Source organism: Artibeus jamaicensis, unplaced genomic scaffold (genome assembly GCF_021234435.1).
Source record: "Artibeus jamaicensis isolate MK-2021 breed Jamaican fruit bat unplaced genomic scaffold, CSHL_Jam_final scaffold_614, whole genome shotgun sequence".
Taxonomy (NCBI): domain Eukaryota; kingdom Metazoa; phylum Chordata; class Mammalia; order Chiroptera; family Phyllostomidae; genus Artibeus; species Artibeus jamaicensis.
The window spans coordinates 3962863-3985222 of NW_026522050.1; the positions used below are offsets into that span (position 1 = coordinate 3962863).

At 59.1% G+C, this 22360-nt stretch overlaps 2 protein-coding genes across 9 annotated transcripts in view; one reads left to right on the top strand and one right to left on the bottom strand.

Moving 5' to 3' along the window:
- Positions 1–1302, top strand: part of SYT7 (synaptotagmin 7) — a 56674-nt gene extending 55372 nt beyond the window's left edge. For all 8 annotated transcript variants that reach the window (XM_037137746.2, XM_037137749.2, XM_053659223.1 and 5 more), the window contains one exon: positions 537–1302. In XM_037137746.2, the coding sequence (XP_036993641.2) occupies positions 537–641 (105 nt within the window). In that variant the 3' untranslated portion in view covers positions 642–1302. The remainder of the gene's footprint in view (positions 1–536) is intronic.
- Positions 1303–7555: 6253 nt separating this feature from the next.
- LRRC10B (leucine rich repeat containing 10B) lies at positions 7556–9932 on the bottom strand. Its single transcript, XM_037165384.2, has one exon. The coding sequence runs from the start codon at positions 9709–9711 to the stop codon at positions 8833–8835; it is 879 nt and encodes a 292-aa protein (XP_037021279.2). The 5' UTR covers positions 9712–9932; the 3' UTR covers positions 7556–8832.
- Positions 9933–22360: the final 12428 nt, after the last annotated feature.

Below are 22360 nucleotides of genomic sequence, written 5' to 3' on the forward strand. Positions count from 1 at the left end.
GGCACAAATCCCTCGGCACCATTTATAAATTCTCTGACTATAGTAAATCTCTTAACTCTCTGCACTGTAGTTCCTCCATCTGTAAAATGGGGATAATAGACCTGCCTCCCAAGTCCTCTGTGTGCAAAGCCCCTGGCTCGGCCCCTGGTGTGTTGTAAGGGCCCAGCGGGCGGGAGCGATCGAAAGAGAGTGCCCAGCACTCAGGGGAGGGAAGAGTCTGGAGGCCGACTGCCCCCACTCCCACCTTGAACGCCCCCCACCCCCTGCCCATGGCAAAACAGGTCGGAAGGCCGACTGGGAAGGGCCGTACCTGCCGGGCTTGCAAAAGAAAGTAGGTCAGGCTGGCAGGGGAAGGGGGGGGTGTGGGGGGCTCTGTGACATAGGTCATCCTGCCTGAGGAAGCCCCTTGGCGCCCCCAGATCACAGCTGAGGGGGTCCTTGTGGAGCTGTGGAGATGGAGTGTCAGCCCCTCGTGGGGGCAGGGGACAACGCCTCCGAGTGAGCCACTAATGCCGCCCTCGTCCCTCTCTCCCCAGATCTACCTGTCCTGGAAGAGTGGGCCTGGGGAGGTGAAACACTGGAAGGACATGATTGCCCGTCCCCGGCAGCCTGTGGCCCAGTGGCACCAGCTGAAGGCTTGAGTGGGCCAGAGGAGGCCCAGGGGGCCGAGGGACCGGGTCCCCGTCACGCCCTCACCACTTTATGCACAACACCCAGCCTGGTCCCCCTGCCGTGGGTGAGGGGAGGGCCCTGCGGCTTGGCCAGGGAGGGGACCCAGAAAGCATTTGGGCCCCATTTCTAGGAAGTACCAGCCCCATCCTCCGCCAGCCAGCTCTGGGGGAGGGGCTCTGGGAGCCATTTTTTCTGCTTTGCCCCTTTCCTTCCTGACTTGCTGATACTAAAGAAGTGGGGGAGGTCATGAGAGCCAGACAGACAGACAGGCAGATCCCTCCAGAGGCCCGCCAGGTGGGCACAGTCCCCCGTTTTCTTTAAGGCAGTGCCTGGAGTGGAGAGAGGCTGCCCCCCCCCCCCAGCCCTCGGCCTGGGCCCAGGAGAGGGGAGGCTGAGGCGTTTGGCCCGGCCTGGCCAGGAGAGGCCTGACCCAGGGCAGTTTCAGGTGCCGGCTGGGCCCTGAATGCCGAGGACAGTATACAGCCCCCTCTGGGGTCCTGGAGCCGCGGCCCTGTGTACTCGTGTTGTGTCTACCGTGTGTGTGTGCGTGTGCGTGTGCATGTTTGTGTGGGGTGGGGGGCTCGCTCCCTGTCCCTCTGGGGCTAGCAGTGCTGAAGACTGTGAAGAGGACAGGGGGCAGGTGAGGGGCGAGTGGTGGGGATGGGGAGGGTGGGGTGGGGAAGAGGGTCAGACTGGAGCTGGGCTGAGACCAGGGCCGCCTCCTGCTGTTTCCCCTCCTGCCTCCTGCACCCGCAGGGCCGCTCTCTGCTCAGAGTTCCTTCCCCAGTGCTTTCATCTAGTGAACATGGCTTCACGCCTTTTAGGCGCCTACTGTGTGTATCACGTTCCACCAGGACCCACCTGCTCCCCTCCTCCTTGGGGCCCCAAGCCCCAACCAGTTCTTCCCTAACACCCTTATCAAGAGACACCCTTCTTCATACCTGACCTCACACCCCAGCCCCGCTGGCAATATTCTACCTGATCCCAGCTTCCTTCCCTTTTCACTGGTTCCGTCTGCAGACCCCGCCCCTCCCCCACACACATACATTCCTCCGCCGTCCATCCTCCACCCTCCACGCTCACAGACCCTCCCTTTCATCCCCCGTCTCTGGTCCTGCACCAGCCAGCCTTCTGCAGGAGCGTCTCCCCACCGTCCCCACTGCTCCCCATCAAGTAGCTCCTTCTGCCCCTCTCAGTTCAGGTCAAGGAAGCAGGGGGATTCCAGGATTTTGTGAGTTCTGAGGTTGCCCCGCACACAGAAGTTGTGGCTTCTCTGCCTCAGCTGCTGCAGAGACTAGAGCTGGCTTCCCCCTGGAGACGGCAGATTTCATGATGATCCCTGCTTAAACCGGCGCATCCCCATGCGGGTCCTGGTATTGATACAAGACAGCTGGGGACAGCTTAGAATCCAGAGGTCCGCGACCCGGACCTGACGTTCCCAGCATCCACCGCCAGGTGGCGCCCGGACACCGCCGTCGGTGACCGCAGCCTCTGACCTCAGTTCTACCCTAGATGGGGCTGACCCCCCGCCCCACCCAGGAGAGGAGAGCATGGCAAAAGCATGGGCATTTGAGAACCATTCTCCTTCAGTAGGCTTCCCCTTGAGCTGAGCATTCTGCAGCACATGGGTCACATTTTGCCCATATCGAAATTTTCTGACATTGAATCACACTCCTGCCCCCACCCCCTCCCCTTGGATCTGGAGGAGTATCATACAAAGTAGGTGAATCCTTTCGTAGAGTGAAAAGTGCTCATGTACAGCAGATAGTCACCCACATTCCTTGTAAATCAACATTTTTCTCTATTGTAGCTTTGCTTAAAATGAGGGTCTGTCCCAAATGCACCCTCCCTTATCCAGCGGTCTGGGTCACTACCAGCCCCCTGCAGTGGAAATGGGAGGGTAGAGACTCCGGAGTCTGGGAAGCAAAGAGAGGGTGCTGTCTCAGGAGGTGGAGGGGATCCTGTGCCCCTCCTCCCGTGGGAGGCCAGCGAGCCAGCGAGCGATGGAGCCCAGTCCCAGGCAGAACTGGGGGATTGAACCCCTTTGCAAAGAGTGGGCGGGACCATTGCAGCCCTTTTTCTGAGCCCCACCACGGGACTCCTAGCCAATCATGTGCAGAAAGCGTCTCTGCCGCCGAGTCTGTTCCCTGTCTGACTCCACCCAGGCACCTTGGTGAAAGTGGCCTGGGGTTCCCCAGGCCCCAGACGCGCAGCCGGGACTTGGGCGAGGGGTGGCAGGTGGTGGGCTGAGGGCTGGGTGTGCCGGTATGGGAGGAGGCGGGTGGTATGGGGTGGGGGGGCGGTCTAGGCTATAGGAGAACAGGGAATGGGGGAACTGGAGGATGAGGGAGGGCACGGGAGTCCTGCTGCCATCCCAGGACCTTGGGCAAATCACCCACACTCCTGGGGCCTCAGTTTCCCCATCTGTAAAATGATGGTAATAATACTTCACCTACCTCATAGGGGAGGTTGCGAGGCCGCTGTCACCTGACCTGGGGGTCAAGGCAGGAGAACTCTGAAGGTGCTACCCGTGAGCAAAGTATTATTACTGTAGCCTGAAAGTGAGGCCCACCTGCCCCACCCCGACCGAGCCTCCAGGGACAGCCAAGGCCGGCCTGGGCCCATCTGTCTCCTCACTGTGTCCCAGGCCCCTTCATGAGTGCCACCTCTCGTCTTTGTGGGCGCCCTAGACTCAGTCATCATCTTGTCCAGGTACCCCTTTCTTGTGACCATTTCCCCAGGGAACTGCTGTACAAATTTCACCGCCCCAGGACCCCGCACCTGCCCACCGGTGCCAGATGCCAGGAAAACAGCCACAAAAAAAAAAAAAAGCCAAGGGGTCCCCCAGAGGCCCCAGCTCAGCTGGGGCCCCAAGGGTGGGGGTCGGCGGCCGTCGTTTGTGTTGTGTCTGAGTCCTTGAGCGCAAGTGTTTTCTAAAAAAAATAAAACAAAGCAAAAACCCACTGTCACAAAAAAAAAAGGCATCAAAGAGAAATGAAAAACTGAAGAAGGGGGTAAAAAAGGAAGAAAGAACCACACAAAAATTTTCCACCACAACCACCCTCTAAGCCAGCAAGATTTCCTCTTTGCAAAATCATATTTTTGTGGGAATGGGCCCTGCTGTGTGTGCAAGGCCCGTTCTGATTAATAAAGGATCGTGGAAAAGTAGGGCCTTGGCTGTTTCCTCCATGGGTCCCAGCCCTCCCTCACCTCCCAGGGGAAGAGGCAGTGGGGTGAGGGCGAGGGGGAGCCTGGGGCCGAGTCTCCCCTCAACTTGTCTCCTTGGAGATTTGTCTTCACTGGGGGTGAGGCCCTTCCAGTCCTGTCCTCACTCAGATCTGCAATATAAACCCACCAGCTGGCCAGAAAGCAGGGGAGTGGCCACACCTCCCAGATCAGGCCTGAAGCAAGGCTTGTTGGGAGTGGAGTCTTGGTGAGGTGAGGGGTACCCCTGTAGCTCACCCAGCCCTACATCCCCTCCCCCAGTTCCCAGGGGACCCTCAGCACCCTCCAAGAAAGGTCAGACAAACCAAAGGGGGTACTCTCCACCTCCCGCAGCCCCGCCTGAGCTCTGGCTGGGCCACTGTGGTTTCAGGTCAGCGTCAGCTCTTTCCTGGTCCCTGAGGGCTCCGGCTCTGTGGGCTGCACCTGGGGCTTCTCTGTACCCTTTCTGGGTCTTACCCTTTAGGATCAGAGAAGTCTCCGCAACTCAAAAGAGGCCATGGCCAGACCCAGCCTGCGGGCACTGGACCCAGGGTCCTGCTCCAGACCCTGTGGTCCCAGATAAGCCATTTTCTTCCTCTAATCTCAGACCACAGACAGATAACGACCATCCCGGCACCCCGCCCCCGCACCACCACCCCGCATCGCCAGGAGAAGCGAGGCCTGGCACCTCTCAGGGCACTTCAGTGGAAGGTGCTACCTTGGTTACAGGCACAGAGGGAACGAGTGCCCTCTCATGTCGCGTGTCCATCTGCTGGCTCCTGCCCCACTCCCGAGTGGGAGGGTGACAGGTGCTCCTCGGCACCTGGCCAGCAGCTGCCTCCTCCCGCAGCACTAAGTACCCCCACCCGAAGCTGCCCACCCACCCCTTCCCGCCCCACCAATGTCTGAGCACCTAGTGTGAACGTCCAGTCCAAAGGTGGCCATTTCTTCTGGCCTCTCATCTCTGCCCCAGAGATCGGAGGGAGCCCGAGGGTCAGGTAAGTAGTCTCAAGGGTGCCCCTTTTCAGAACCTCAGTTCCGACTTTGTCTGGGGAAATAAATGGCTCCGGAAAACTGGGCCTGAGAACAGGGACAGCTCGGCCCAGCAGAGGGGACGGCCTGTCGCCGGCGGCCCAGGGCCTTCTCCTGGACGTTTCGCCTCGTCCTCCTACCTTTACTTGGCTAGGCCTCTCCATCCCATCCGTCACCACGCTGAGACTCGCCCCTCCCTTCCTGGGCCGGGGACCACAGCCCTCTGGCCTTCTCTTCCTCCGGAAGCCCCTCTTGGACGCCGCTGCTTTCTGGAAGGCCACCCTGGGCCGCGCTGCGCTCTCCTCTCTCCCACAGCGACCCCCGGCAGGACACCGCTGCGCTCACTGTACGCCCCAGCCGTGGCTCCCCGACCGTCTGTGCCCCTTGAAGATGCCCCGCTCCCTGTGTTCGTGTCCTGTGTGTACCTGTCGTGTCTCGTTTAGATTGTGAGCCTCCTGGGCAGGGACCCCTGTCTGAATACGCGTTCTGTGCGGCACACCCGGCTGTGCTAATAAATGTCCATCCTCCGAACAAGAGTGCCCAGGTGTCTTAAGGAAGCTTTGGGACAGATGGCTGAGCGAGCCCAGGTGGTGGCACTGGAGACGGGGAAGGACTTCTGGGCAGGGGGCCCAGTTCCCGAGCACCCTGTCCTGCTTTCCAAAGGCCCCGAGGGTGAGCAGGAAGAGGGAGGTGTGGTAGTAAAGGGGGAAAGGATCCCACCCTGTGCCGTCTCTGCGGCTCTGCCCGCCAGCACGTCTGGCTGTCGGGAGGCTCCAGGAGGGGGGACGAGCAGGTTGCTAACAGCCGCCACTCATTCCATACCCAGACCTGACCGCCAGCCAAGGACAGAGCACAGGGCACTGGGTTAGGAAACCTAACGCCCATTTATGGGCAAGTCACTCCCTCCCTGGGCCCGCTTCCTGCTCTGCCGCAGCCTCTGCCTGGGCCCTCCCGGTCTCCGTGGCCTGCGTTCCTGCTCCGACGCTGACTCCCTCGGCCTCTGCCCTGCATGCCTGGCACAGGCGCAGCTCCTCCGAGGCCCTGCTGTCCAGCTCCCCCAGGACCCACACACCCGGCTGCCTCCCACCACATGCCCGCACACAGCTCTCAGACACTGCAGACACGGCCTTGTGGCAAGTGTCCTTCCACGTCGTCTGCTTCCTCCCTGCTCGCCCAAGCGGGTCACAGCCAGTTCGTGTGTGGGAAAGAGGGAATAAGACTCCTACTACAGTGCTCCTTTCATCCCCGAGGGGAGCCGTGATGCCCAGCGGTCTTTGGCAACAACCCCCTTCTTGCCCTGCTCTGCCCCACGTCGTCATGGAGACAGAGACCCTCCACAGGACTCCCTAGCCAGGCATTAGCGGCCACTCTAAGCAAAGACCTTTCGGTTCCCAAGAGGAACCAGCTCCTGACGGTGGAGAGCAATTGAGTAGTGAAGCTGGGGACCAGGCCCCACGATGCCCCAGGGGGACATATCACAGGGCATTTGCCCCCAACCTGGAGCTCTCAAGTGAATGCAGCAGGGAAAGAGTTTCAGCGAAACTGACCGGAGAGGAAGAGCGGCTTGGTTCACAGTGCCAAGAGTTACTCCGGGGCGACCAAACCTCCCCCACCTCACTGCATCCCTCTCCGGACATCTAAGATTTGCATGAAGGGAAGGTCAGCAGACACCAGGGTGCACGTGGTCCTGAACAGCAGCGTCAGATCTAAATAAACCCAACTCTTCTGTGTGCAGATGGAGAAACTGAGCCCCAGGGTGGGGGGCGGGGCAGGACAGGGGAGGCTGGCCGTCACTCAAGGTCACTCAGTCAGTAGAACTAAAACGGAAGCCCAGGCCTTCTGATTCCAGGACTAAGGTATTTCCCTCACGCCATGACTGAGTCACAGGGTTAGAGGACGTTCTTGTCGGCTGCCACTCCTGCCCAGCCTGTGCGACCTGGGATCTCGGTTCCTTCCTCGAAGTTCCCAAGCCCCTACAAGGCCCACTGGCCCTGATGGAGCCACAACAGGGTGAGCATGGGCACCTGAGCAGCTCTGGGAGGGACAGAGTCTGCAGCGGCCCCAGACCCTCCGCCGCCCTGAGGAGGAGGCAGCGCCCCACTCCTCCCCACCCACTAGCTCTCCCTGCCCATTCAAAGCCTTCACTCTCTTCACTCTGGCTTGTGGGCTGACTGCTCCCGACCACCCCCAGCCTCCTCCTAATCCAGGCCCAGCCCAGTGGTCAGCAGAACTGCCGGGCCAGGCCTGACCTTTGGGCCTTGTATGACATCAGCCCTGTTGCCATGGTGACAGCGGCCTAGCAGCATCTCATGGGAGATGGGGCTCTAAGCTGGAGGCTTTACAATTCTTTCCTTTCTGTAAATCTTTAATATTTTTTTCTGAACAATGAGGGGAGAAAATAATACCATAACCAAATAAAAAGAGACTAAGAGGGAGACAGAAGGGGAGAAGAACAGAGTCACAGAGCAGGGACGGGGGGTCAGTACCAGTGAAGGAAGAGAGAAAGGTCAGCCCAGCTTGAGGGAGCTTCAGAAACGTATTAAGAGTCAGGAACCTGAGAAGCTGGAAGAAGACCAGGGAAGAGGTGTGTCGTGGGGAGCTGGGAGGCAGGCGGAGACCAGCCTTGAGCAGCCAAAGCCTGCTCAACCACAGTTGGCTGGACTGGTCTGATGCAGAGCCGAGGCACACGGACAGAGGGCAGCTCCAGAGAGCACCCCGGGTCCCCACAGCAAAGGGGCTCCGTGCTCCCAGGGCTTATAAATAAACAGGCATTGGGAGAACACACATTCTTTCTCCAAGAAATGTGATTTATGTTTACAACCAGTTTTTTTTTCTTCCTAAAGAAAACACTACCATGGGGGGGGCCCTGCCCCTGACAGTGTCCCTGAGTGTCCCTGGCCCCGGCTCCCTCCTCCCATTATTGCTTGGATGGGAAAGATCTGGCCCTGGGAACTGCACAGTGGGGCACCCTCCTCACCCACTTGAGGCTGTCCCTGGTGACTGGGGTGGAGGCACAAGGCGCTCGTCCCATGCCCCGCACTGTGCCAGCCACCCTGACTGTGCCCATTTAAGGGAATGGAGAGTGCAGGCGGTGGGAGAGGCGCTAGGCAGCTTCCCAGGGCAGAGCCACTCTCCCCGGTGCAGGAGGCCTGGAGGCACAGTGGCTTCTCTTCAAAGCTGACAGCTGGAAGGCTCAGGCTGGGGGGAGGGAGGCAGAGCTTTTTCCCAGCAAGATTCCAGGCACAAGCTGGGAGAGAACTGAATAGAAGGCAGAGGTGGAGACCCTGCCTCCTGAGCGCCCCCTCCTTCCCCATACAAATTTAGGAGGGCGGCTGGGGAGGGGGGTATGTACAATGAGCCCCAGAGGGAGAGGCAAGGGCAGCTACAGTGTTAGGGCCCCAGTCCTGGTTTCTCACTTCTGTCCTGGGCACTGGCCCCTCCAAGCCCCTGCCCCTGGGCCAGGCCCTGCTCCAGGAGAAGGCCTGCCTCACACAGGTGTGTGGGCCATGCAGAGGCAGGTCTCCTGCACCAGAGAGGGTGGCTGGCTCCAGGAGATTCAGACTCCGGGAGGAGGGGGGTTGGTGGGCACCCTGGGCATCCAGACTCAGCCAAGGTGATGATTCTGCAGAGGGCGGTACCCTGGTTCCAGGAGGAAGCTGGACCTCTACTGTGTTGTCTGCGATGCTGTCAGGTGCAGGCAGAGCTCCAGGGGACTGGAGGGAGCTCTGGGGCCCATACTTCTTGGTCTGACGACTGCCCAGGGACAGGTCAGGGGGCAGTCTTCTCACTACCCCGGAATGTCTGAAGACCGCCCCAGGCCTGTCTGGTCCCGGCAACTCCCCCAAAGCGACCCCTCTTCTGCCCACCACTCCCGAGGACCTTCCCTTCCCAGAGTGGCCAAAGTTCATCATCCAGAGCACAGGCTCAGGTGCCCTGTCCCGGGGAGGCTTCCAGGGCACAGGGGCTGCCCTCCGGGGGCCCCACAGCCCGGCAGCCACCACCTCCTATGAGCAGGTCTTCTTCCTCCTCATCCTCAAAGGCCGGCACTGGGCGTCGGGGTGGCCGCCGGGGTATGGGCTCGTCGCGCTCCGCCATGCGTTCGACGGCGCCCTCGCCTACAAGAAAGACGGTGTCAGCGACGCGCGGGGGCCCAGTAACTGGGTTGTGGTCGTAGGAGAAGACTCTCAGGGCGCGCAGCGGGTGCAGGTCGGGGAAACCACCCAGGCGGTTGCGGTCCATGTCGAGGATGTGCAGGCGGCCCATGCGCAGCAGCGCGGGCGGGAACACCTCGAAGCGGTTGCCGTACAGCCAGAGGCCGCGCAGGCCAGTCATGCTCGGCAGTTCCGCAGGCAGCGAGCGCAACCGGTTGTCTCCCATCTGCAGCGACTGCAGCGCCACCAAGCGCAGCAGCGGCCGCGGGAAGCGCCGCAGGAAGTTGCCCTCGATCCAGAGGCAGCGGAGGCTCTGCAGCTGCGCGAAGTCGTTGGGCAGCTCCAGCAGCCGGTTGCCACCCAGGTAGAGGCGCGTGAGGCGCGGCAGGCGACACAGGCCGTCGGGCAGGCACTCGAGTTTGTTGAAGTCAAGCGCCAGGATGCGCAGCTCGCGCAGCTCCTCGATCTCCTCCGGCAGCTCCCGCAGACCCGTGCCGCTCACGTACAGCTTCTCCAGGCGGCTCAGCGTGCACACGGCGCTAGGAAGCCGACGCAGCCGCTTCCCGCTCAGCTCCAGCTGCTGCTCGCCGTGGCGAAGCTGCTCCTCGGCGTCCGACGGCAGCTCGTCCAGCGTGGACTCGGCTATGCCCATGGTCACGGGCCCCGACCGGGGCCGCTTCCGCCGCCGCCCAGCATCGCTCCGTCCTGGCCTCCCCCAGTCTCCCCGACGGGGCCGAGTCCGCCTCGGCTCCGGGGCCCCCCGCCCCGGCCTGCCCCTGCGCCGGGAGGGGGGCCGTGCGGGGCCGAGAGGAGGCGCCCGCCTCGGGCCCAGCCGCCGGGCGCGGCGTTCAGCTTCTCGCCCTCTGGCCTTCCCGGCTCCCTACGCCAGCCGACTAGCTGGAGTTCGAGCTGAATCGCAGCTAAGCGACCCGTCGCCCTAGCAACCCCCGACGCGGCTGCCAATGAGGTGGAGGGAGGGCGGAGCAGGGCGGAGCCAAGGTACTTGCCGCGCTAGGGCACTGGAGCCCCGGGCCGGGCCTCTCCCACCCACCAGGCCGTCAGCGCCTGCTAAGGAAACCCAAGATCCGCGCCTCGCCAGCCTGGAGCTGTACCAACACAGACCGACATCAGACGCTGTCCACCACACCTGTCACAGCGAGACGTTTGGGGTGCGGTGGTGTGCGCCGAGATTGGCAAGTCCAACAAGAAGCGACCGAGGAACGAGGAACCGCCGGCGCGCGACCCAAGACTTCGGACAGGTGGTTCTCGAGGGGGGACTGAGGCACTGCCGGCCACGTACGCCATCAGCATGCAACTGGTCTCCCCGCTAGAGTCACTTCGGGATAGCAACTCGGAACTGTGTTACAGTCTAGCCCTTTACAGGGTGGTTCACAGCGGAGGACTTTTGGGGACCCAGAGCCTGGGTCCGCCCCCTTCCGCTCCCGGACACCCTCACTGCGCAACAGGTTCCTCGTTGATGCGCTCACACACTTATCACCGGCCACATCTCTCCAGCTATGCTCAAAGTCTGTGTGTGGCTGCGGTACACAGAGGACTGGGACACGCAAGTGGCTTTGAGTGCCACCGTCGACCACTTTAATTCCGTAACTCTTCCTGTTGCTTACCCTCCCACCAACCGCCCAGCCGTGGGCCCCTGCCTTCCCCCCTCCCATTCAGAGTCATCCTGCCAAAACTCTTGGCAGAAAAACTCCCTCCCGTGTATTGCGAGCCTGTCCTGTGCCCAGCACTAGGCGGAGAACGTTTCACTGAATCCTGGTGATGTGCCTATGAGGTGGGCAGACAGTTGTAACTTATGTTACATAATTGAAGTACACAATCCGAATCCGCATTTGGAGTCATGGGGAGTACCCTCATTACTCCAATTTGAAAGATGAAGAAAGGAGGCTTGAGAGGTTTGACTTGAACTCAGTGACCTGCTCGCTGGCTGGGCTGGGAAACCAGGCGGTGGGACTCTCCGGCCTGTGCTCGTAAGCAGGTCCCATGCCAGTAAGTGGAAACAGTCATATCGGCGCCTCTGGCAATGCATTTTCTCACCCTGGAGCCTCTTCCCAAAACTACAAGGAAGGCGTTGTTCATCATCCTGCGTAAAGATGAGGGAAGTTCCTCCAGAGGATTAGGCACTTGCCTCCTCTGTCCCACCCTTGACAGACCTCTGGGCAGCTCGCTGCCCTCTGACCCACCCCCACTCCACCCCCCACTGCAGGCAGAGAGGGAGGTGAGCCCAAGGGCAGAGAGCAGCAACCAGTGCAAGGTCAGGATGAGAACCACACTCCCTGCCCTGGCTGGCGTGGCTCAGTGGATTGAGCTCCAGCCTGCGAACCAAGGGGTCACCAGTTTGATTCCCAGTCAGAGCACATGCCTGGGTTGTGGGCCAGGTCCCCAGTGGGGGGTGCACAAGAGGCAACCGATCAATATTTCTCTCCCTCTCTTTCTCCCTCCCTTCCGAGAGGTCTCTAAAAATAAACAAAATCTTAAAAAAAAAAAAAAAGAACCACGGTCTCTGTCATTCTCTGTCATAGAAGCCCCACAGGGAAGGCAGGTTCATCTCCCCTGCTGACACCTTGTAGACGTTCAATGAAATGTTTGAACCATTTAAAAAATGGGGGAAACTTTTACATGCAGTGAAATACATAGGTTAGTAGGTGTACGGGCTGAGTTTGACGAGCGTGGACACCCACGCAGTATTTCCGTCACTCAGATTCCTTCGTGCCCCTTCCGGTGAGTTCCCACCTCCCAGGGGCAGCCATGATCCTAGCCCACCTCTGTCACCATAGATCAGCTTTGCCTGTTCTTGAACTTCATGTAAATGAAATTATTCTGTGTGTACTCTTTTTTCCTTGCTCCCGGCTGCTTGTGCTCAGATACACCATCTACATGCCGAGGATAAAGGAGCAGTAGCAGCTGTAACCAGGGCATGCCATGGGATAACAGGGAACATAGACGCAGGTATTGTTCTGAGCTGGAAACCATCCGCAGGCCCGTCTTGGGCTGGAGACTGGTGAGCGGCAGGCGGGACGTCAGTCACAGGCAGGAGGCTCAGGCAGAGAGTAAGGGGAGCCCAGGTATCAGACCCGGGGTACAGGAGGATCTGGGTCCTCACCAGAGGGGGGCTTCTGTCTCCTTCCGGGCCTCACCCAAGCCCCAGTCCAGCGCTCTCCCCTTTAATCATTTGGGGAGAACTTCTTGGAAGAAGTGAAACCACAGGGAGCAGAAAGCTAAGGAAAACCCAGCCAGAATGATGGATAGCAGGAGCACCTCCCCCACCCCACCCACTGCTGCCCCGCAGGCAGTTTCCCGAGGGAACATTCGCTGTGGAGGAGGAGGCCCAGCCACCCCCCCCCCCACCACATGCTCAGGAGCTGGCTCTCCAGCAGCGGCAGGAGCCTCTGGTGCTCCTGCAACCCCAGCACCAGCCTGGCAGAGCTTCCTGGGGTCAAGGGCACAAGGGACCGGCCCTCTCCCTTCTCCGAGTCTTGTTCCCAGTAGATGCTGTACCCTCGCCTCCCTCCAGGTCCTTCTCCGTGGGTACAGGTGAAATGTGCCGGCGTTTCGGGCCCACGCAGGCTGGCAGCGGGCAGTCATTGGATGAGTCACACTGGCACTGCGGGTACCCAGTCCTGGCTGAGGCGTCGCTGATGAATTAGCTCCGTCCCTGGCACGGGGCCTCTCAGCCTTTCCATACTCCTCGCTCTTCCTCGGGGAATCAGGATACTGAGACCTGGGAAGGGGGTGCAGGGCGGGGCGAGCGGGTTCTGACAGCTCCGGGAACAGGCCAGACTCCAGACATCCCCTCTGCCCAAACACACACAGGAAAGTGGCTGCAGTCCAGGTCCCTCCAGTCCCCAGAAACGGCCTTTCCCTTCCTGCTCATAAGTTATAACTGCCCTGCAGGCCTCCAAATCCGTATTCTGAATGGCCTTTTCTCTGACATACAGAAACGTACAAAGCTCTCTGTGATAAACACTCTGTACCCAGCATCCAGCACTGACAATCGTACGCATTCGGTCACCCTTGCTTTAAATCCATTTTTTTTTTACCTAAAAGGAAGAAAACAACACATGTGATATAGACGTCTCCTTTGTCCTACCCCCCATGTCCCCAGAGACCCCCTCCCTCACTACGCTGACCCTGCCAGGGCCCCCTCTGGTTCCTACTCCCCTCTCTGGGGACAGGACCAGAGTGGCTGCTGAGACTTGAATAAGACCACAGAATGTTTCAGCAACACAGGTCTTCAGAAAGCAAGGATTTGAGCCTACTAGGAAATTGTCAGAGCAGGGGCGTGCTTAGCTCCCAGGAGGGATAACAGGCTCTGTTAAATGTCTTCAGGAAGCTAGGGACCCTTGCCCCAGAAAGATGCCAGCAGGTGAGAATTCACCCAGTGAGGTGCACAGCCCCCACAGTTCGTGGTCTCCCGGGTACCTGGTCCGACTCCGTCATTAGGCAAAAAAGGAAAGTGACAAACGTCCTTCCTGCCATGGCCCAGCCCTCTTACCTGTACCCTCAGAACACCAGTCCTCAGGTATTCTTCCAACAAACATCATGTCCCTACTCAGATGCTTAGTGGCTGGAGATGACTATGAATGTGAATATATTAATAGATGCCCCCCCCCGCCAAAAAAACACCCTGCCTTTCTGGGACTCGCATTCCTGTGAGTGGAGATAATCAACAAAAGGCGCTTCCCGGTGTGTCGGGCAATGGCCAGGCTGTGGAGGAGGTGAAGCAAGAAGACAGAGGAGGGCTGCGGGACAGGATGGCATTTGGGCAAAGGCGGGAGGAGGAGAGGGAGCAAGCCATGCAGACAGGTGCTGGGGGAAACGTTTTCCAGGACAGGGGTGGCGGTGCCAAGGCCCTGGGGCAGGGGCTTGCTGGGCGTGTTGGAGCAGCAAGGGAGAGGAAGCGTGGAGGGGGTGCAGCACAACCGAGGGCCTGTATGTGGTCTTTGGGAAGGCTTTGACTTTGACTTTTGGTAAGGGGTCATTGGGGGCCTTTGAGCAGAGGAATGATGGGATCTTACACACATTTTAATAGGGTCCCTTTGGCTGCAGCTGCAAGAAAGGGGTGTGTGTGTGTGTGTGTGTGTGTGTGTGTGTGTTGGAGGAAGGAGTTTGTGCAACACGCACCCTGCTCATCTTGGTCCTCTTCCACACTGTAACGGACATTATCATTTTCTGGCCACCTTCGGTTTATCTGATTTACCTTTTGCCACATCTTTGCCAAGCAGGCACTACATCCCCTTACTTTACAGATGAGAAAAGAGATTCCAAGAAGGCAAGGTCACACAGCTGCGAAGGCAAGGCCAGGATTCAAACCCAGGCCATCTTTCTGCAAAGCCTGGACTGCTGTCTCAGCCAGGGCACATTAGAGAAACCATCCAAGTTCCCCAATTCTCGCCCCTCTCCTGCCAACAGCAGGGAGGTTTCCAGGACCACCCTGCTTGGAGATTTTGATTCCAGGGCCCTGGGCTCAGTGTGTTTACCCAACTGGGGGCATCCTAGAAGCTACAGAGCAAACCTAGGAGCCACAAAACGGACTCGAGAAGGCAGCACGAAGAGGCCTCCAAGTCCAGGGGCAACCGAGGGCTGCGACCCAGGCTCAGGGGTTGCCTGTTAGCAAATTCCGGGCAATGTCTGGCCTACCACTGGCCCAGAGCCCTTCATTAGAGAGCCAGACTCATGAAGCCAGCTTAGCCACTGCCACCCTGCTCCCCAGGCCCCATAGAAACTGGAGCCTAGACACACCCTGGGGATCGCATTCTCTGAAACCAGAGCTCTGGAGAGCAACCTGGCTGGTCTGTTGAAAACTGAGAGCCCTCCCTACCCTTCCCAGAGACGCAAGAGCTGGAGCAACAGGCCAGGTTGTGAGGCTGGCTTGGTGCTGGGGACACACCTCCACGCCATGGTCGGGCACCTGACCATCCAGTGGGTTCTGGCAACCCACTTCCAAAGCGGGTTCTGACATGATGACTCCTTCCTCCTGGAAGGGATCACTGTGGTCATGGCTGGCAGCTGCCCTTAACACCTTCCTGGATCTGTGTCCAAGTTCAAGTTGGATCTTCTGCTCCAAGCCTGCAGACCCAGGTCCTGACCATGACTGCCAAGAATGCGTCTGACCTAGCCCCCTCAATATGGCAGGGGCAGACAAGAGTCAACAACTTGTTTCCCCTTTTTCTTCCTGAGCTCCCAGCAGGCTGATGGGGCTGAGCCCTGGAATGCACACTAGGCCAGCAGAGGTGGGCAGAAGTCACAGTCTATGCCACATCCATGTACAATCTTCCACTCCTCTGTTTTCTGCAGTTAAAGGAGGGAAGAAACTGGGTCCCTGAGTCACCGTGTGGAGACAGGCTACCTGAGCCACATTAGACTGGGAAGCAAATGAGAAATACATTTTAACACGTTCGGCCACTTCGAGGTAAGAGCTGTTGATTACAGAATCAACCTGGACTGCCTAACACATTTCCTCACAGTTTCTCAAACGCATCAGCTTCTTCCCACCCCAGGACCTTGGCACATGCTGGTCCCTCTTCTTCCCACTCCGCTTGGCTCACGTGGCTCATCCTATAAGCTTTCAGCTGAAACCTCTCTCTGTCAGAGAATCCTTCCAGGTCCTCCAGTGCACGTCAAGCCCCCCACATCATACATGCTGGAACTCCCACCTTTCTCCTTCAAAGGACTTATTCTCATTACAATTTAATAAATAATTAACTCCACGTTACTTGAGGTCTGTCTCCTCTGTACTAAGACATGAGCTCCATGAGGGTAGGGACCTTGTTCGAGGATGTTCCATAGCACTCGGCTGCATCATACCTACTTAACCAACACGTGTGGAAGGAGTGAACAGGCAGCCTCTGCCCCACAGGTTCCCTGGAACCACCCGTTGCTCTTGAGCTACTTGCCCTCTCTGGACCTCGACTTCACACCCGAGCAATGAATCTGAACCCGCACTACGGTGAGGTCAGCAAGGCACTTGCCCCAGGCACAAAATTTAAGGGGTTGCCAAAACACGCCATTCTCAAGATAAAGAATGGTTTGATGCAATGAAGGCAAATGGGAACCGGCGCTCTGATGAGCCACATTGAAGCCTGTGGCAAAAGGAAAGATCAGCAGTACTAACCCTGCCTGTATTTAAATGTTTTATATGGTGTTCATCATGGATTCTTTCTGCACTATGTTTGATTTTTTTTAAATGATTGCATTCAAGTATTTTTTTTTTTAATCTGGATTACTCAGTGGTTTGGCCCTCTAACTTTTGTGCCTGGGAAAGTGCCTCGCTCACTTCAGCCCAGTCCTGGCCCTGGAATGGGCTCAACCACTCTCCTCGGAGGATCAGCAGGAAGCGGCAGTGAGCTCGCAGGGAGCCGGGTACGGTCATTTTGAGATATTAGCTGCTGCTCCACTGCAGACCGTGTCCTGGTATCCATTCCCCTCCGCTCTTCCTATATTCCAGCTCCCCAAGGAGAACTCGGAACGGAGAGTCAACTCATTGGCTTTGATTTACAAAATAGGCTTTGAAACCCATAGCTGAGACTACAGCCTTGCAAGAGCTGAGTTTTGAGAGAGAAACCTTTTTTTGCTGGTCCAAAAGCTTGGCTTTGAACTTGGGTAGCAGGGAGCCGATGCTGTCAGCCTTGGAGTGGGGGAAGCATTCGTCATCACAGAAGCCACTGTCCCACCCAAAAGGACATAAACGCTCAGCCGGCAGGTGGGAGAAGGGGAGCAGCAGAACAGCGTCCCTAAATGTGGATGTCACTGGCAAAGGAACTCCGGGCCCTGCCTGCTCTGGGCTGAGTCTGAGGGTGACACGAAGAAGAGCAGATATATTTGGGGGATACCAGGGCAGAGGGGACCTGCACTTTCTTACCATCTGTGACCTGAGGATGCAACATGCCTCCCACAAGCTTCTCGGACTTTCTGGAGAGGACTCAGCAGAACCAAAAGCGAGGTGAACTAGCCCCTCTGCTGAACCTTCCACACAGCCCTGTGTCCTGAGGGGGAACCTCTGGAAGTTTCTGCACCCCCACAATGAGTGAGGTGTGGCTGAGAGCAGGCTGGTGGACCTGGACGGGCTGCATGAGTGGTCCAGGTGAGGCAGCCGGAGGGTTGCATGCGTGACCTTGGCAAGCAGAGGTCAATGCCGCCGTGGTGTCTGCACAGGTGCAGGAAGCACAGGAATGGATGATGAAACCCTCAGAGATCACACGCTCCCAGGAGCGAGCATGGATGGCTGCCTCTCCTCCAACAGTAGGCTCCGCAAACGTGTGTGCCCTCCCGGAAAAAGAGCATGAAAAGGAGGAGCGGCAGAATTCCTGACCTGATGGGGTGGACACAGTCACATTCAAAGGGGACTGAGTGGGACTGGAAGCAACTAGATGGAGTCTTTGCTCAGTTCCATTACAGAGAGACCAAGGGGCCTTTCTCAGTGTCTACGAGCCTGGGAAACCCGCACTGCCAAGCCCACAGCTGAGCAGGGGGTACAATGCATGATGGAACCATGTCCAAGGGGCTCTGTTTGCATCAGGGGCCTTGTAGATTGGTACAGCATTAGGGCAGCCGAGGAAGGGCATCCTTTCCAATGTCTCACAAAGGGCCAGCGCATCCTTAGCCGGTGTGCAAGGCACTGGTGCAGAGGAAGTGCCCCGCCAGTGTTCGTGCCCTTCTTGACAGCACCCACATGTGAGGACATCTGAATTCTCTGGGCCACCCGGCATTCTGTGGTGGAGAATTCCAACCGCCATGTAAAACAGAACCCATGTGTGCTAGTGTGGAAGCTGAAAAAGCTGGAAACTCACTTCCCCAGCTTCCTTTGCATGTTGAATATGGACATGTGACCTGGAAGGCACCCATCAGAAGCGCCCACCCCTGATTTTGTATTGGAAATGAGAAATGCAGAGCTGCAGGGACCCGGCAGGGTCCCTTCTAAGGACAGACACCCAGGTTCTTGGCTGTGGAGGCTTTCAGCTTTGTTCTCAGGCCCACCTGAAGGTTCCGTGATCTCCAAAATCCTTTTAATAAATCCATCTTCTGCTTAAATTAGCCAAAGTTGGTTTCTGTAGCTTGCGAAGAGCTCTGCCAGGTTTCATGGCCAGACTTCAGCTAGCTCTCCTAGGAAGCTTCCAGGCCTCACTTCTGCCCACTCCCCTGCCCGCAACCCGAGGCCTCCAGCTCAGCCACGCGCTGGGAAAGGCCTGCACTCGGAGCGGAGAGGCCTGAGTGTGAGCACTGAGCCGGGTTGCCTGGGGAGGCTGCTCCAACTCTCTGGCTCAGGTTGAGCTGGTTCTCCCAAGTTCCTTCCAGGGTAAAGTTCTACACCTCAAAAAATGTTCTTGGCAGAGCCCTATCTGCAGGAACGACATCTTGAAAAGCAAGAAGTGTCGGCGCTGGGTGGTGGGGGGTGGGGCTCCTGGGTCTGATTCCTCCCGTGTCCTTGCATATTCTCCTGCTTGGGGAACATTTCCTCGGGAATGGATGGCCCTCCAGATGGGCAGGGAGGGGACCGGCGACCGGATTCTGAGTTTCAGGCCTCCCATCTGTCTGCGTGCAGCATTGCCCACCCTTCTGCAGCTCCCCACGCAGGGCTTCCCGCCACCTCCTGGCCCCCAGTTCTCACGGACAGATGCCTTTTCCCAGCTGGCCTGCTGTCAAGCCTTTGAGCTGGCGACTCTGCACGCCACCGTGTGACCCAAGCCAGATGGCACCTGCCAACGTCAGCTGCCACCACACGATGACAAGCAGCAGCTTCGCATGTGCCCATGTGCGTCAGGAGGGGCACCCCACTGTGTGCTACCCAGTGTCTGTCCCGATCCTGCTGTCCCATCAGCCCTTGGGGCTCCACGCCCCCACAGTCATGGCGTCAGCATAGCACCCACCTGTGTCCCCAAACTTCCCCTGGAGGGAGGTCTCTCTGTGTTCTTGCTGAATAGATGAAGGCCCACAGAAAATTTCCAGCACCCAGCAGGCTGTGGGGGCTTAATAAAGGTTAATCATTGCCATTGTAGGCCTCCGATGGGTTTCTAGAACGTCCCTGGGGAGGAGCAAGAAGCTTTTGGCAGCAGCTACAATTGGTACCTGCTGGAAGGAGTGACTCACCTGAACTCGTGAAGCCTGGTTTGCAGGGGAGGGGCAGGCAGCTTCCAAGAGGCCCTGGCAGCAGCTGGCCTCAGAGAGGCGGCCTAGGCCTCCACATGAGGGCATGCAGGTGGACCACCCCCCACGCGCTCCCGACAAGAGGGGGCCTGCTCCCAGAGAAGGGGCCTGGGGGACCGACCCTGTCTGGGGCCAAGCAGGAGGGGACAAAGGCCTGACCCTGTGATTACCTGCCGTACGCCCTTGCTCAAGTCCCTCTTCCCGCCTAGGCTTCTGTCTCCTCTGCCCCAGCATCAAGGCAGCTACCACCTGTGCGCTAAGCGCTCTGTACATCTTCTCGTTTAGCCCACGATGTGGGTGCTGCTGTTAGCTTCCCCGCAGACGCTCGGCGGCCCCCACAGCCGGCAGCAGCAGGCAGCCTCCTGTGAGGAGCTGAGGTGCGAACCTGGCCTGGGCCGCCCCACTCTGCTGAGAGCCTGGGCCGGGTAAGGAAAGGAAGGGTGCCGGGCGGATGCTGGCCCAAGCCAGAGAGGAGACTCAAGTCTCAGAGGGGCAAGGGGACAGGTGCCCCCCCAGACGAAGCCATAGTCACCAGACAGCACAGAGGGGGAGGGACGTGGCCAAGGCCTGTCCCTTCAACAGAGTTTCAGCAACCTGAGCAGCCACAAGGTGGGAAGTGTCCACCCCGGCTGCTTGGTGACACAGAGGACTGCTCGGCACTGACCTGATCTCGGCTTTGGGGTCGGCGGGGGGTCAAGGTTGGCACGTGAGGCCCTGGGGCCACTACAAGGGACCTTGGTTGGGACTGGTCAGAGCTGGCACAGTTTGCGAGGAGAATAAGGGGCCGCAACCGAGAGAGAAGGAGCGACCTCCTGGGCAAATCAGAGCCATTCTGAGGGGCCACGGACATGGCTTCCAGGTGAGGGGGGGCACAGTAGGGCCTGCCAGGTGCGGGGGCCTGAGTGACTGACATCCTGGGGCCCCGGTGAGTGACAAGGAGAAGCCCACAACTGGCGCCCCTGCTGACGGTCAGCATATATTCTCCCATTCATTCATTCCCTCCTCTATCTGATATTTGCTGAGTACCTACAGGTGTGCCGGGCACTGTCCTGGGCTTCAGAGTTTCTGCTGTGAACAGGACAAACGTGGCCTATGCCCCGATGGGCTGCAGCATCAAGGAGGGGACAGAGAACGGCTCCTCAGCACGCCGGACCGGGCCGACCGTCCTTCCCACAGGACGCTCTCCCGTCAGCCGCACTTGCTGTGCGCTGCCTTGCCTGGCCGAGCCTCGGACGGGCCCCTCCTCTGTGTCCTGGCCCACAACCTCGCCTCCCTTGCTGCCCCAAACTGGCCACTCTGCCCATTTAATTCAAGGTGTGCCACAAGGGGCCTGCCCTGAGTAACCCGGTGGGTGGGCAAAGGCCAGGAAGCCAGGTGTGACTTGGGGTCTACTCGGGCTCCCACCAGGCCACAGCCACCCTGGGCTCCCCCTCTACCCCTCACCAGCAGGCCAGGCCCCACCCACAGTCCTCACTGGCTGTGTGACCTGGGGCAGCCCCTCCACCTCCCCACGTCTGTCTCATCTGGGAAATCCAGGCTCTGCAGCAGGTGGAGGCTCCGGAACCACCCAGGCTTAGCCTCGGCCCCTCCTCGATCCCCTTCCTGCCAACCCATCCCCTGGGCCTCCCTGTCCTCAGGCAGACCTTTGGGCTGGGTCCCAGGGTCCTCACGGGGTGGCTGGGGTGAGCTGCCTGGAGAGAGGCTGCAAGGGAGGAGGCAGTGGGGGCTGAGGGACCACAGGGAGCTGCTCGGCACCCTCCCCTTGGGTGCGGGCCACAGCTCCGGCTCAGGAAACCCTGGTGCAGCCCCAGCTCACACAGCCTGGAAACTGGGCTCCAGTGTCCTTGACACCAACCTGACACTGTACCTTCCACTGAGCCAGAGGCGGGGCGGGGTGGGAGGGTGGGTGAGCACGAAAGACAAGCTGTAAGAAGACACCGCGGGGAAGGGACGGGAAGTGGAGAAGTGGAGCGGGATGGGGGGCATCGGTCCTGTGATTCTCTCCGTGTTTGTGTGTGTGTCTGGCCTGTGGGTGTCGATGTGTCTGTAGGTTTGTCTGCGTCTGTGCATGCATGCATGTATGTAGAAGCGCCATGGGCATCCATGTGAAGAGCTGTGTTTATGTGCATGCTTGTTTTGTGTTTCCCTGTGTCTCCATGTGTGGTGGTTAGTGAGTCTTACGTGTACTTGTCTGCCGGCATTTTTGCATCCGTATGTGTTTGTTGTGCGTGTCTCCCCGAGTCTGCGTGCATCTAGCGTATGTGTGTGTGCTTTGGTGAGTGTGTGTGACTGTGGGTGGGAGGGGTTTCCCAGGTGGCAAATCTCTAATGTTGGGGGCCACAGTCTGTGGGCTGTCACTGGGTCCTGGGTCTGGCAGGGTTTGCAGCTGAGAAACTGTGTGTCCCCTCCTCCTGTCCCCCACAGCTGGAGCCTGCTGGAGATGTTCACAGGCCACCGGGGGCTCCGGCCAGGCTCCGGACAGTGCTCATGCCCGCCACGCAAGACTGCTGGGTACTGCCAGGCTGTGGGGCCAGCAGAGCTGGGCCCCAGACACCTGCTGCTGGGCAGGGGAGGGAAGAGAAGCTGCTGGACACTGAGTAACCCCTCTGCACGCTGGGCTGGCCAGTGAGGTGCAGGGGACGTCCTCTGTCCTTCTGTCCGGTGTGACCTTGAGCAGCTCACGCACCCTCTCCGGCCCAGCTTCCTCACTTACAAAATAAGGAGCTGGTGCCAGCAGGGCCGCCGCCCACAGCTGTAGAGGTGTGCACGGCAGAAACGCACCTGGGCGGGTGGCAAGTGTGGGTGGCAGCCCAGACTCCACCTCCCAGGCCCCCTGGGGTAGGGCAGCCGCCCGGGGGTGCCTTCTTGCAGTTCTCACGCAGGGCCTGCACCAAGGCACCAGCTTTGCTGGGAGCTCCATTGACCCTATGCTGGTGTCCGTGTGTCCATCCAGCATGAACCCACCTCTGTCTGTCTCAGCAGAGAGATCTCTGGGATTCCTCCTGCCCTCTCCACCCTCCCGTCTCCTTTAAAGCACCCAGTACGGGACCCAGAAGGGCCTGGAAGTCCTGCCCTGACCCCCACCCATTTCACAGACCAGGCCTCTCAACCCCCCACGCTTCTGCCTCCCCCTCCTCCCT

Coding starts and splice junctions, on each gene's coding strand:
- LRRC10B (XM_037165384.2), bottom strand. CDS start 9,711: ATGGGCATAGCCGAGTCCACGCTGGACGAGCTGCCGTCGGACGCCGAG.